Below are 16,050 nucleotides of genomic sequence, written 5' to 3'. Positions count from 1 at the left end.
TCCAATTTGCCCTGGCTCATAGATCTTACATTCCAGGTTCCGATGGTGTGTTGATCCTTAGAACATCGGATTCGCCGTTCACCACCAGCACCGTCGGCCGCTAGCCGTCCTTTCGGCTTTGAGCTAGCTGCGTCATCACGTCTGGGGCTAGTTGAGCTCATCCTCTGTTCCTCCCCAGTAGCATTTTGACCATCTTCCGACCTGGGGGTCTCATCTTCCGATGGTATACCGACATATCTCTGGTTGTACTGATCCATTTAGTTTTCACGGCAAGAATACTGAGGTGGGTTGCCATTACCTTCCCCAGGGATCGCATTTAGTCTGACCTCTCTGTCATGACCTTCCCGTCTTGGGTGGCCCTTCACGGTTTAGCTCATGGCATCATTGAGGTGCTCAAGCTCCAGCACCACGACAAGGTAACGATCCTTTGCTGAAGGGAGCAGGTCTAGACTGCTCCAAATGCCTTGTGGCAGGAGGCTGAGGTGCCCCTGTCCTTGAAGAATGCACTGGTGCATCTTTCCTTAAGGAGCTAACCCTGGATACCGATTAACCGGTCTCCAACCAATATCCATCCAACTGATGATGAGGGGACAGTTACAAAGAGCTCTGGAAGAAATAGATTATCTGGACTCTTTTCAGCACAGGTGCAGGCCTGGGCATGGGACAAAAACTGGACCAGTCATTCTCATTGATGACCTGGGACAGGGCCTACATGGGAATGCAGCCAAACTTGTCCTGCTGGACCTCTCAGTGGCTTTCAGTACCATCAGCTGTGTTATTGTTCTGGGGTGACCATGGGGGTTGGAAACCACAATGCCCTTTGGAGTAGTCCCAGCCGGTTTGTGTGCAGAAAGGGTGTCTGAGCCCTCAGGTCATGCAGCGCAGGATGCCCTCTTCCCTCCTGTTCTATTTCAGGTTTGCATGAGGTGGCTGAGGGAAGCCACGAACAGTTTGGGTTTTGCTATCAATAGTAGAGACTATACTCAGGGTTTTGTGGACCCCTTTTATTTAGTGCCAGGGAAGCAAGGACTGACAGCCTCTAGATGCCTTAAGGCAGGGTTCCTCAACCAGGGTTCCATGGCACCCTCGGGTTCCACAAGAGGTCACTAGGGTCCCTCTGGCCCCATGGGGTCCACCACCCAATGCTTACTTATACACATAGGAATTCATTTGGAGTGGATTGAGTTCTATGTGGCTACCATGCCCCACTTCCCTGTGGTGTTAGGGCTCAAATGGGTTGTGACTCATGACCCACAGATCTAATGGACCACAGGACAAATACTTCCCAGCCCGCTAGTGTTCAGCATGGGCTCAAAACCCTTGCTGCTACACAGGTCCAAGGGACCACCCCACAAATTCCTCTGCCATTTCAACAGTTTGCAGATGTGTTTAATGAGAAGGAAGCGGATCAACTACCATTGCACCTAGCTTATGATTGCCCCATCGATCTGGTGCCTGGTGCCAAACTGCCAGTGGGGTGCCTCTATTCCCTGACAGAGTTGAAGCAGGCAGCTCTCAAGGACTTTTTGGACACTAATTTAAAGAAGGGTTTTATCTGACCTTCTCCCTTGCCTTTAGCTGCCCCTGTACTCTTTGTGAAGAAGAAATCAGGGGAATGATGGCTGTGTTACAACTACCGGAAACGGAACAAAGTCATCATTAAGAATTGCTACCCCCTTCTCCTAATCTCTGAGTTGCTGGAGCATCTCCACGGGAACTGAGTTTTCACCAAGCTGAACCTGCAGGTGACTTACAACCTCATGAGCATCTGGAAGGGCAACGAATGGAAGACAGCGTTTTGTACCCGCTACTGGCATTTCAAATATACTGTGATGCCCTTCGGACTATCCAACACGCTGGGGGTATTCATGCATTTTATGCATGAGGTATTCTGGGATCTGCTGGATCAGTATCTGATCATGTATCTTGATGACATCTTGATGCTTTCCACCTCTGAGAGTGAGCATATTTGTCAAGTACGTACCCTCCTGCAACAGCTGCAAAACCATTTGTTCGCCAAGCTGGAGAAGTGCCAGTTTGCTCAGTTTTCAAGATGGGAGCTGTAATCTGATACACACATATCTCTGGATTAGAGAGTGGGTTTACGGTGCCCTTGTTTGTCTGTTTTCCAAAGTGATCTTTCCAGTTTTTGTGTATGTGTGATTTTATATGACAGAAAATTGAACTGTGAAGCAGGAGATACTTTTTAAACTATTTTGAGGCTGGTAAAGGTAAAGGTAAAGGTTTCCCTTGACGTAAAGTCCAGTCGTGTCCGACTCTAGGGGGCGGTGCTCATCTCCGTTTCTAAGCCTTGGAGCCGGCGTTGTCCCTAAGGACCCGACCGTGGTCATGTGGCCGGCATGACTCACGGAACGCCGTTACCTTCCCGCCGAAGTGGTACCAATTAATCTACTCACATTTGCATGTTTTCGAACTGCTTGGTGTGCAGGAGCTGGGACGAGCAACGGGAGCTCACCCCGCCGTGCGGTTTCGAACCGCCGACCTTCCGATCGGCAGCTCAGCGGTTTAACCAAAATGGGTTTCCACCATTTTGAAAGTAGAAACACACGAACGTGTAGGCAATGTAGTCCATGAACACTTCGTTTTCTGTGCCTAGGTCCAGTCTACTCCATAATCTTGTTTTGGTTGCTGTCACTGCAGAAAACCCTGCTTCACAAAGATAGGATGCAAAACTCAGCCTGCATTCTAACAGAGAATCTAATGCCGCTGCTGATCTGACAGGATGCAGAGCTCAGGCGGTAATGCCAGTGATGGGGAGTGGCTGTAAGTACAGATGAAGCTTCACTCACTCACCCACCACTCACCTCCTGCTGTGCGGCCCAGTTCCTAACAGACCATGGACCGGTATGGGGGGGGGTGTTAGGGACCCCCGCTTTAGGGCTTATGAGCAGCTCCACCATTTAGAACAGGAATTTGTAAACATTTTGCCATCACACCTTTTAGTGTAATCTTAAGGGACACACTTCCCCAAAACATCCGAAAACCAAATGAACACAAATGAACAATGAAAACAATATAGTGAAACTTTGGAGAGGATGGTTTTTTTAACAATGTAATTAAAAGGTTCATCATATCTACCCTGGACTGTCTGCACCTCCCCAAGGGAGGCACACCTCACTGTTTGGGAAGCCCTGATGCAGAATCTTGTGATGTTTTTAAGTGTTCTGCCTTACCTTCCAAGGCATCAAAGGTCTGATTTTGTGCTGGTTTAATAGCTATATGTGTATATTCCAAAAAATTGTTAGAAAAGTTGGATACTGATTTTTATATATGTATTTTTCTATTTTGAGTCTCATTTGAACTTTATAAATGTGAACTTTGAGAAAGGGATTTATATGTTTCTATAGGAGACCTCAACCCCACACCCTCTTTTCCAACAGTAAGCCACTTATTTTTCCCATTGGGACCAAATTTTCTATTTAAAAATGTGTGATTAGCAACTTGTTTCATTTTGCCCTTTTTGTACTACAGCTTGCAGAGAAACATATTTTCAAGATAAAGGGGTTAAAAAAAAAATTTGGTTGCAAAAAGAAGGAAGTTTGTAGTGGAGCTTGATGCCAATAAAGGAAACATAAACATTCACACTGTATATGATCTATAGATATTTCAATATCCACAATAAGTGATATTTCGCATCATTCTCCTTTAGTTGTCTGTTCAGCATGCTAGGAATTTTGTTAGACCTCTAGAGGTTCAACTAGCTTCTCTTCTACGTGGAACAAGCACTCAGAGACAAGAAAAGGCGTTAACAATGGTTTAATTAATTGTGACCACTTAGCAAGTATTCAAGAAACAATATGCAAGAAACTTGTGTAGCAATGTCAGAAGGAGATGCAAGTAGCTGGAGATTCCATACAGAGGACAAAGATCCTATGCAGGATTTTACCATGAGCCCACAGGAAAAGCTCCCTTTCCAAATGCTTTCCAGGAATGGGACTTACTTCCCATAGAATTTCTTGTTCAAAAGAAAAATAAGCAGGTTAACATTCACTTTTGCTCGGTCGAATAACTTCATGACAGCTACACCTTCGTACTGCAGTTGCAACAGATCCTGGAGAGGGAGAGAGAATGCTGCGTCAAGGCTTTGCCAAGAATTAAGGATAACAGAACCCCAAGTGTGTCAAAACCTGATTCTAACAAAAATAATGGCAAGTAGTAAGAATGTGGTTGAGAAATGGGAAAGTTTTTGTCAATAGCTCTGTGTTGGGGGGAGCAAGTATTTTCTGGATTTAAAGTTCTCAACCAAATTTCCTACGTTTGTTTTGTTTGCCTTTTTTACTAGAATTCCATTAAAATAACAGCTACAATCAAAAATGCAAGTTGGGACTATAATTTTCACACAGTGATTCAGAGAATACCTTCTATGGTAAAGAAACGAAAAATGTATTTTCAGTGGCTAATCAAAATGGCTGGCTATTCACCTAAAATTATTTGTGTCTAGACATTTGTGAGCCATCTCAACTGCAAAGCTGTATCATCAAAGGTTAATGATGCTCAGTGCAAGATTTTGGTGAAAAGTGCAATCAAATCAAGATAAAACTATCAAGCAGTGAGTATGGGACATCCCATGTTATCAGCCCAGACTGTTTTTCAAAGAGGGCTTGCTGATGAGCAGCCCATCACCAGATGTACTGCATCCTGCACCCAGACTTTCTTGCCACACTGAAACAGGCCAGATATGCCGGAAAAATGATGGCAGCATCTATCAGAATATATCTGAAGATCTATATCCCTGAACATGGAAGCAAGCCAGGATATAGAAAGAACCATGAGAACAAGCATCTTAATCCTGCAATTGGGACTGGAAGTATAATTGAATAGGATTGTGAGGTATTGCTCTATATTCAAAAAAGCTCTTAATGGGCTAAAGCTAAGCCATTATTTGGCCTACTAGTAAGGGAACACGTTTACAGTCTTTAAGCATCAAGCATCCCTGGGAAAGATGCAGGTGCTATACCACTCATTTCAAGGAATAGAAAGGGATGCCTATTTTTATGAGAAGCAAAGGCATTCCATCAACAGGCCAAAGCAGTATTGTTCCAGTACTTGGTCAGCCCTTGGTTTAAGGATGCCTATGTTGTTTGCTATTGGTTTCTTATTATATTATTTTAACTGTTTATTTTTAACTTCTATTTTTGTTTTGACTTTGTTGTGCCCCAACCAGAGCTTGTCATTCAATAAATAAATAAGCAAATAAACAAGCATTTTAGTATAAGTATTAATATTTAAGGCTATTAAAACAGGCTAAAATAATATCAAATACATGTACCCAAATGAAATTTCTTAGTCCTAGCACATATCTACACCAAGCCTTGTATCATCTCCCTCCTACTTTTAAAATACGTTATTTTGGAATTAATGACATTCTTTTCAAAATTAGATATACGTAATGAGAATATTTCACTGTAGCCAATGATGAATACCCCTGGTTTAACATTCTGAAAGAAGAATTTTCCAGTTAAGTTGGTAATGCAGCACATAATACTGCTAGCAGAATAGAAGGTAGCACTCTTTCTTATAGAAACCCCAAAGATACTGATAGATTATTTTATAGTTTCTGGTACCAGAATGAAATATAGGAATACTAACATATACTTCCTTGCTTAATTGTCACCACTTAAAAAAGATCTATGATTTATCAACAATACCTTTAAATACAAGTCCTAAAGCTTTTATCACTGTATTATCTTCTTTCCCCTTTTGCCTAGCTAACTCAACCAAATCGTTCTATTCTTCACCCAGATTTTTATTTTCTTTTAAAAATATGTGCCAGTAATTGTTTGCAAAGTTAACATCCTCCCTCCCCCAGGCAACCCAAGGGTAACTTGAAAAACACTTATAGGCAGATGACCAAAATAGCAGTAAAGTCCATACCTGATAATGTAGCATAAATGTCTCCATCTGAACCCCCATGAACTTGGCTTTTACCTCAAAATCTCCCACTTCATCTGTTGGGCCAATTTCAAATATCACATTTTTAAACCTATGCAGATGGATACATGAGGAGACATCATGTTATTTACATTAATGGAAATATTATTGCAGCTGTGGATTAAAAAAAAAAAACCAAAATAGAGTATACAAGTTTCAGTGGACAAAGATTTAAGGGATGGATTGGCTTGCCAGAGATGTCAGCCAAATGACTTTTCAATCAAAATCATTTCCCCCATTTTTATTATTTTGATAAACAAAAAAACAGAAACTAAAGCTGGGTCTGAGAGTCAGGAGACAAAGGGATTAATCATCAAGCTCACAACCACGACCAGCACCTTTTAAAGGACACTAAATTTGCTAACCTTGCTTCTAATCTCTTTTGGAAACTGCTTATTTAAGTATCTTAAGGCTATTAGAGGTCTTCAGAATGACAAGTCTGAAAAGTCACCTTAGTGTATCTTTATTCCTGAAAAGAAAGATTAACTATGTTTATAAACTTTAAAGAATTTGAAATAAACAGCAAAAAGCTAAATAAGATTTGAACTAAAAAAGTTATAAATGAATTAAGAGTCCAGACAAATTTGGAATATTGAAACTTTTACTGTAAGATTTTGAAATTAACTATATAAAACAAGAGAACCAGTTTGGGGTAGCGATTAAGGCATCAGGCTAGAAACCGGGAGACTCTCAGTTCTAGTTCCGCCTTAGGCACAAAGGCAGCTGGGTGAACTTGGGCCAGTCACTTTCTCTCAGCCCTAGGAAGGAGGCAGTGGCAAACCACTTCCAAAATCCTTGTCAAGAAAACTGCAGGGACGTGTCTAGGCAGTCTCCAAGGAACAGAAACAAGTGTGTGTGTATAAAACAGCTTTTCGTGAGAACCAGAATTATTTTGACTACTACAAGTTGTAACAGAGTTAAGAGACCTCATGATTTAAATTGGCCACTAAAGGGGACTAAAGTCCAGGCAAAAAAGAAAAAAACCTTGCCTTTAAGGACTGAGATTTACAAAATGACACAAAATACTACAACATTTGAAATATTAAAGGAGATCTTCAACGAATGGGGCCAGAAATTAGTAGCCACAATATCAACAATATTTTTATTTTATTATTAAATTTATACAGCTCCCATCTCAATATAAAAGTGACTCTGGGTGGCTTACAAATAAAAATTATAAAACCATTATAAAAATAGAAAAAGTACAAAAAATAGAAGACAAAAGAGGGAAACTAAAAGGCAGAGAGCGCGTCTTAATATCAGAAACGATGTCTGCTTCTATGGATAGACTACGTCTAAAAGATGTTAATGAATGACAGATGTAAAACAAATTTTGCTGGATGCAAAATAGTGGAATCACAAATATTGGATTAAAAAAATGTGGATTACAAAACAGGCAAGCCATTCAAACTGCAAATACAAATGACTGGGAAAAGTGTGGATTACAAGATAGAGAACAGCCAAGTGAACGACCCTGTTAGGGACTTTTTACTGGATACACAAAAGAAGCTGGTTAAGCCTTTGAAAATCAAAGGGGAAATACAAAAGACAAACCAAGACAAAGACCTGGATAATCACTTTCCACTGGATTTACAAAAGATGTATGCTAAAGCCTCAAAGAAGCTTTTGCATGGGAAGGACAACATCTGCATGAATTCTAGATCAAGATTAAAATAAGACATGTTTTTATAAAGCTCTGGTAACCCTTTATGGACTTTTGGTGACACCAGGACTGAAAAGTTGATTTTGCAGATGGAAGGGATGGGTTATGGGAGGAAGAGATATTTGTAATTTTATAGGGGGTGATGAGTTATCAAATTTGTTTTTACTTTTTGTGATGAAAGCTAGAAGTTACTTTAAATATTTTTTTTATTCTACTTTCCTTTTTTCTATTTTCCTTTTTTTTCTTTGCACGTTTCATTCTTTCTCTTTTTCTGAATTTAATGTGTATTTCCTTTTACTGTTGCATTTAAAATCTTTAACAAAAATTAAAATAAAAAACAAGCTAAAAGTAACAATAAGACTAAAGGTAACAATAATATAGAATTGAAAAACGAAGCACAAAAAGCCAAGAGCAGATTTTTAAAAATGCTAAAATGGAATATGAGAATACACCTTAAAGAAAACATCCACATTTGTTTAGGCAAGGCTCATCTATTACGGAAATGCAAAGGATGGCCAAATTTATATTTTTCATAGTTATTGTGTTAATTTTTTCAGCTAGATTGATTTGTTGCAAGGAATTAACATTTGCTGAAAAAAGGGAAAACTACATAAGAACATGCTTCTGCCCGTTTTATCATATGGAAGTGATAAATGGATCTGTAGGAGAAATGAAGAAACACAGTAGAAACAAATTACTTAAGAAATGTCCTTGGTTAAACAAGAGATTGGGTCAAGAATCAATTTTTTTTTAAAATCATATGGCATAGCAGTTTGGGTTCATGCTGCTTTTTTCTTGCTGGGAAATCCTTGTGAGGTCCAGCAGCCAGATGTGCAGCCTATTGAGCCGTGACAAATCACGTTGCCCGGGGTGCACCACGAGGAGGCTAGTCTACATTGCACCGAGTTGGGCTGAGAGAGGGACTGGCCCAGGGTCACCCAGCTGGCTTTCATGCCCAAGGAGGGACTAGAACTCTCATACCACGCCTGATTGGCTCTTGGGCTGAGAGAGAGGGACTGCCCCAGGGTCACCCAGCCGGCTTTCATGCCCAAGGCGGGACTAGAACTCACAGACTCCTGGTTTCTAGCCAGCACCTTAACCACTAGATCAAACTGGCTCTCTAATGAATGGGTGATTAATGAGTTTAGACTAATTCAAAAGTAAGTAATCAATATGAAAATAATCTGAGGTGGTTTAGTCATACGGGTAGTCCTTGGATTACGACAGCAATCAGAATGGTAACTTCCACTGTTAAGCAATATGGTTGTAGAGCACGATGTCACGTGACCACATTTCTTGGACAGCAATCCTGACACTCCCCACTGCCATCGTTAAACAAAGATCACAGGTCGCTAAGTGAGGACCTCTTCACAACCTCCTGCCGGCTTCCAAAAAGCAAAGTCAATGGGGAAGCCAGCAAGAAGTTGCAAGTCCCAGGAGGCTCGATAGCAGACTGGTGGGCAGGTAAATGGCTGCTGCTGGATGTGGGAGGGCATGCGAGTGGCTGTGGTATGAATGCAACAGGGCTGAGGGTGGCTGTTGCCAGGTGGGAGAGGATGTGCGGGTGGCCATTGAGACACAAGCACAGGGGGCCAGGGATGCTGCTGCCAGGTGCACGAGCGTGTGTCGGTGGCCAAGGCACGAGCGCAGCAGAGCTGGAGGTGGCTGCTGCTGGGTGCGTGAGGGTGCGCGAAGGTGCACGGGTGGCCGGTGCAGCGTGACGGGGCTGGAGGTTAACTGCTGCTGGGTGGGGGAGTGTGCACAGGTGGCTGCCATGGGCCGGGGAGTGCTGCAGGCACTGTAGCCAGGCTCCTTGGGGGAAAAAAGGAGTGCAAGCAACTCACCAGAGACTTGCAACCTTCCCTGCAGGCTTCCCCACTGACTTTGCTTGTGGGAAGCTGGAAGGAAAGATTGCAAATGGCGATCACATGACACAGGACGCTGCAACTGTCATAAATGCAAGTCAGTTGCCATGTGCCCTGATTGTGTGCACGTGACTGCAGGGGTACTGGGACAGCCGGAACTTCAACGACCAGTCGTATCACTGGTTCAGCATGTCATAACTTTAAACAGCTGCTGAACGAGTGGTTATTAACCAAGGACTATAATTAGAATATAGAATTAGAATCTGATAACCAAACATGAGACCCTGTGGTTGAAGTTGGGGTTCTAGGGAAGAGATGGGACTGCTGCTGTTGTACTGCCCTCTCTGCTGCCCAGCATCACCTCCACCTGACCTGTTGGGTTCTGCCACCAGGCTGACTATGGAGACCCAAAACTATTTGTCCTCAGGGATTTCAACTTTCTACCAGGTGACCTTAAGTCTGGGGCAGCTCAGGAGTTTGCAGCCTTGGAATTGTCCAAGTCATTGAAGGCCTGATGCATACCAGTGGTTGCACTCTGGGTTTGGGCTTTTCTCTCAGAGCAGTTGCAACATGACCTGGTAGCAAAGACCACCACTGTCAGTCCATTGCTGTGGTCAGATCACACTCTGATTGCCTTTTGGCTTGGTGGTATCAACCCCACCTTGCAGGGAAATGAGCTAATTCTACCTTATTGTAAAGCTACATTAACAATCTTGCAAGTCTGAAAGTACAATTCTCCTCCCATCTCCTTTTCAGCCCTTCCCACTATCCAGCTGTGGGCTATGCTGCCTCTTATTTGTTCCCTAGGCAGCATCCCTTGCCCCATTCTCCCAAGGTCATTCCCACATATCACAGTTTTAGAGGGCTTTACAAGTTGGGTCCAGGGAACTGTCAAAGCTTCCTTGGAAGAGGGGATGTTTTCATCAGTCTTGAAAAAGTTTATGGTGCATCCCCTCCTTAAGAAGCCAACCTTGGACTTGCAGTATTAGACAACTATCACCCAGTTTCCAACCTTCTCTTCTTGAGAAAAATGTTGAGAAAGTGGTGTGTTGTCAGCTGCAGAGCACTCTTAAAGAAGATTAGCTAGATCCATTTCATTCTGGATCCAGATCTGTTCATGGGATGAAAATGGCATTGGTGGATGTGGAAGATAACCTCTACTGGGACCTGGATGGGGAGAAATGCTGAGCCAGAGAGTCAGTTGAAGTCCTGAACTGGTATCTGGACATCATTCAGATCTGGATGGCATGAGTCAGGCTGAAACTGAAGCCAACTGAGACAGAGCTGCTATTTGTGCAGAAGGCCTCTCTATCATCTCTGGTGATAGTCCTTGAAAAGGTGGCACTCCACCACCCAGAAGAGCAGGTCGCTGATTTAGGGGTCTTCCTAGACTCCTGGCTACTTCTTGATAGGCTGGTGAAGGCCATGGCTGGGGAGGGGCAGGGGTTTCACTCAGCTTTGGCATATATGCCAGCTTCAGTTCTGAACTGGAACTTGGCCAAGTAGCTCATGCTTTCATCAACTTTTTAGATTACTGCAATGCACTCCACATGTCGCTGCCTCTGCAAACCACACAGAAATGGCAATTGCTACAAAATGCTGTGGCCTGTAAATTAATCATATAATGCCTGTTTTATGGTCAATCCATTGGTTACCAGTAGGTTTCTGGGTGTAATTCAGAGTACTGGTTTTCACATACAAGGCCTATTTGGCTTGGCATTTCAAGATACTCATAGGACCATACACAGATGTCCTGTCCAAATCTCCAATGCAACCTCTGATGCAACCTCCCATCATCTGTTCAAGTTTCTGATGCACACCAATGGCTACAGGATACAGCAAGGTGAATCTTTTACTATAGATCCTAGATTCTTCTCTGTATGAGCTCACAAGCCCAACCTGGAAAGCCAACAACTGTTCCAGATCTGCAACAAGGATGTGTATGTCTTTTCCAGATGACAGATGCCGCCTCTGCCTCATGATGATGGAGAAAGATAAGGGCAGAAACATTTCATAAATGGCTCTGCCTTCTCCAGTTGCAAATACGATGCCACTTATGCAAGATTTATTTATTCCCACATTGCTCCACTGGTACAGAAAATACTTACTGGCTAACTTGCAGATCTTCAATCTCTAACAAGACTCCTTTTTCATGGAGTCGGGCTGCTGTATATTTCAGAAAAATCTTCTTGCTCTTTTTTCCTTTCATCTCCCGTGGCTTTTTTGAGACCCTAAGGTAAGACAGATCAGTATCTTGTTGAGGAAAGTCCAGCAATATCTATGAGACATTTACTGCTTGCCCTGAGTTGACAAATGTTGAAATGGACCTGGCCCAAAGTTATTGTCACACCTGAAAAGAGAAGGATCCCCTCTTTCTCCTCCCAAAAACGTCTATATTTTGTGTATTTTTTTTAATATATATTTTTTATTATTTAAAATACTAATTACACACAACCAATAACAACAAAAAACATAAAATAATTTGATCAAACAACCAAAACAACACATATAACTTTATAACTTAACCTCTATGTGCACCCATCATCTGTGGGACCTATAAACCTCCTTATCTCTTTTTATTATCACACATTTTTATTATTAATAATTCTTAATAAGTCCTCTTCTCCTAAAAGATAATATATATTGATCCAGTTTTACTCCCTTCCCTTTAACAAGAACATATTCCAGAAATTCACCCCATATAGCATCAAAATCGTTCCTTTTCACCAAACCCTTTTTATATTTTAGTTCACATGTCAATTTATCATTAATAGCAATATTCCATACTTCTTTAAACCAATCTTCAAGCTCATACTCATAATCCACTTTCCATTTTTAACTATTATTAAACTTAAGGCACTAACAAAAATTATTATCGTCTCTTTCTTTTGCCACTCTAATTTCATATTTCCTAAATTTAACAATAATGGAATTTTTGGACTTATTTGCAAATTAATAGATAGCATTTCATTAATCTCAACAAAAACCTTTTTTAATCATTTTCACATTCCCACCATAAATGTAAATACGTCCCAATTTCTTTTTTACACCTCCAACAATTTTTTGAATTATTGCTATTATAGTGGTTTAGTATTACTGGAGTCATATACCATTTCCAAACTGCTTATAACAATTCTCTTTAATTCTAATAGACATATTTTTCATAATTGTGTCCAAATTTTTGACCATTCCTCTTCTGTAATATTAATACCTAAATCATTCTCCCACCTAAATTTCATTCCTTGTTGTACTACATTACATTCTATCAGTATTTTATAAATTTTACGTACTAACCCTTTTATTACGTTGTCTGTACCGTTCTGCTTTAACTGTATTATTAATTCCTCAAATTTTGTTAATTGTCTACATTTCCCATATTGTTTTACTCAATTCTTAGTCCATGACTCCAATTGCAATATATTATACCAAGATATTTTACTCTGTCCAAATATTCCCTTTATATCCTCTCTACTAGAAGCTTTACTTAACCAATCCTTCAATCTTAATACTCCAGCTCGCTCCATATCTTTTGTTAATCCTGCCTTAAGATTCTCTGGGAGTATTTCTAAATCTACAATTCAAAATCGGTGGTGATATTCCAGGACTAAATATGTTTTTATTTTTATGCCAAACCTGTAAAGTAGCATTACTTATTGGGTTTTTTATCTCACTAAAACATTTTTTGTTTTGTATAAAAAGAAAACAATCCTTATCACTTATCTCCCCTAACTCCATTTCTCCCCAGATCAATTTTTCTGGTCCATATATCATATTAGGAACATATCTCATTTGATTAGCTATATAGTACATATTAATATTTGGAATACCTAACCCTCCTTCTTTCTGGGATACATACCATAACTTTTTATTTATTCTGGATTTTTTATCGCCATTACAAAAATTATTTATAATATATATATATTTAATTTTTATCCCGCCTTTATTTTTTTATAAATAACTCAAGGCAGTGAACATACCTAATACTTCTTCCTCCTCCTATTTTCCCCACAACAACAACCCTGTGAGGTGAGTCGGGCTGAGAGTGAGTGACTGGCCCAAGGTCACCCAGCTGGCTTTCATGCCTAAGATGAGACTAGAACTCACAGACTCCTGGTTTCTAGCCCAGCACCTTAACCACTAGAAACCATTGTTGTTTATTCGTTTAGTCGCTTCCGACTCTTCGTGACTTCATGGACCAGCCCACGCCAGAGCTTCCTGTCGGTCGTCAACACCCCCAGCTCCCCCAGGGACGGGTCCGTCACCTCTAGAATATCATCCATCCACCTTGCCCTTGGCCGGCCCCTCTTCCTTTTGCCCTCCACTCTCCCTAGCATCAGCACCTTCTCCAGGGTGTCCTGTCTTCTCATTATGTGACCAAAGTATTTCAGTTTTGCCTTTAATATCATTCCCTCAAGTGAGCAGTCTGGCTTCATTTTTATAAATAATACATAATAATATAATATTTTGCCATTGTTTTAACACCTCCTATGATAACTTTATTGGTAGCATACAAAATAAAAAATTTATTTTAGGTAAAATCTTCATTTTGCATAATGCTACTCTCCCGAACTATGACAATTTCAATTTTTTATATCCTAGTATTTTTTCTTTTATTTCTTCCTTCAGTTTATCAAAATTCTATGCTTTTAAATCCTGTAAATTTTTAGCTATATTTATCCTCAAATATTTAAAACTCTCTATAAGTTTAATCTTATATTTCTTTTTAATTTCTTCTATTTCCCCTCTAATACTATTAACATCATCTCAGATTTATTCCAATTTATTTTCAAACCTGTTGCTTCTTCAAAAACTTCCAAATGTTTCTGAACATTACTTAAAGCTTCTAATGGTTCTACAATAGTTAATAAAGTATCATCCGCAAACAAACTAATCTTTACTTTTTCTCCTTGTCCTATTCCTTCTATATCTTTATCTTTCCTTATCACATTCGCTACTAATTCTATCACTAAAATAAATAAAATTGGAGATAAAGGGCAACCTTGTCTTGTCCCTCGGCTTAGGTTAAATTGTTGTTATTCCATCATTAACTAATACTGAAGCTTTATTCCCTGCATATAATCTTGTAATAATATGTTGAATTTTTTTTCCAAATCCCATTTGTTGAGCTAAATTTTTTAATGTTGGCCTTTCTACTAAATCAAAAGCTTTAAAAATATCTGGTGCTATTACTCCCTTCAGCAAAGGATCGTTACCTTGTCATGGTGCTGGAGCTTGAGCACCTCAATGATGCCATGAGCTAAACTGTGAAGGGCCACCCAAGACGGGAAGGTCATGACAGACAGGTCAGACTAAATGCAATCCCTGGGGAAGGTAATGGCAACCCACCCCAGTATTCTTGCCGTGAAAACTAAATGGATCAGTACAACCAGAGATATGCCGGTATACCATCAGAAGATGAGACCCCCAGGTCGGAAGATGGTCAAAATGCTACTGGGGAGGAACAGAGGATGAGTTCAACTAGCCCCAGACGTGAGGATGCAGCTAGCTCAAAGCCGAAAGGACGGCTAGCGGCTGACGGTGCTGGTGGTGAACAGCGAATCCAATGTTCTAAGGATCAACACATCATTGGAACTGGGAATGTAAGATCTATGAGCCAGGGCAAATTGGATGTGGTTATTGGTGAGATGTCAAGATTAAAGATAGACATTTTGGGCATCAGTGAACTGAAATGGACTGGAATGGGCCACTTCACATGAATTGACCACCAGATCTACTACTGTGGACAAGAGGACCACAGAAGAAATGGAGTAGCCTTCATAATTAATAGTAAAGTGGCTAAAGCAGTGCTTGGATACAATCCAAAAAACGACAGAATGATCTCAATTCGAATTCAGGGCAAGCCATCTAACATCACAGTGATCCAAATATACGCCCCAACCACAGATGCTGAAGAAGCTGAAGTAGAGCAGTTCTATGAGGATCTGCAGCACCTACTGGACAACACGCCTAAAAGAGGTTATTTTCATCACAGGAGACTGGAATGCTAAGGTGGGCAGTCAAATGACACCTGGAATTACAGTTAAGCATGGCCTGGGAGAACAAAACGAAGCAGGACATAGGCTGATAGAATTTTGCCAAGACAACTCACTCTGCATAACAAACACTCTCTTCCAACAATCTAAGAGACGGCTTTATACATGGACTTCACCAGATGGACAACACCGAAATCAGATTGACTACATCCTTTGCAGCCACAGGTGGCGGACATCTATACAGTCGGTAAAAACAAGACCTGGAGCTGACTGTAGTTCAGATCACAAACTTCTTATTGCACAATTTAGGATCAGACTAAAGAGATTAGGGAAGACCCACAGATCAGCTAGATATGAGCTCACTAATATTCCTAAGGAATATGCAGTGGAGGTGAAGAATAGATTTAAGGGACTGGACTTAGTAGATAGGGTCCCAGAAGAACTATGGACAGCAGTTCGCAACATTGTTCAGGAGGTGGCAACAAAGAAATCCCAAAAAAGAGAAAACCAAGAAGGCAAAATGGCTGTCTGCTGAGACACGAGAAGTAGCCCAAGAAAGAAGGAAAGCAAAAGGCAA

The 16,050-nt window shown here is 40.9% G+C and overlaps 1 protein-coding gene across 1 annotated transcript in view; it reads right to left on the bottom strand.

Moving 5' to 3' along the window:
- Positions 1-3,762: 3,762 nt before the first annotated feature.
- IQGAP1 (IQ motif containing GTPase activating protein 1) overlaps positions 3,763-16,050 on the bottom strand; it is a 115,942-nt gene continuing 103,654 nt past the window's right edge. The window contains exons 36-38 of the mRNA XM_063314180.1: positions 11,589-11,711; positions 5,896-6,004; positions 3,763-4,072 (exon numbers count right to left, since the gene is read on the bottom strand). Of these exons, the coding sequence (XP_063170250.1) occupies positions 3,959-4,072; positions 5,896-6,004; positions 11,589-11,711 (346 nt within the window). The 3' untranslated portion in view covers positions 3,763-3,958. The remainder of the gene's footprint in view (positions 4,073-5,895; positions 6,005-11,588; positions 11,712-16,050) is intronic.

This window comes from Candoia aspera, chromosome 13, assembly GCF_035149785.1.
Source record: "Candoia aspera isolate rCanAsp1 chromosome 13, rCanAsp1.hap2, whole genome shotgun sequence".
NCBI classification, from domain to species: Eukaryota; Metazoa; Chordata; class Lepidosauria; order Squamata; family Boidae; genus Candoia; species Candoia aspera.
This window is presented reverse-complemented; position numbering and strand designations above follow the sequence as displayed.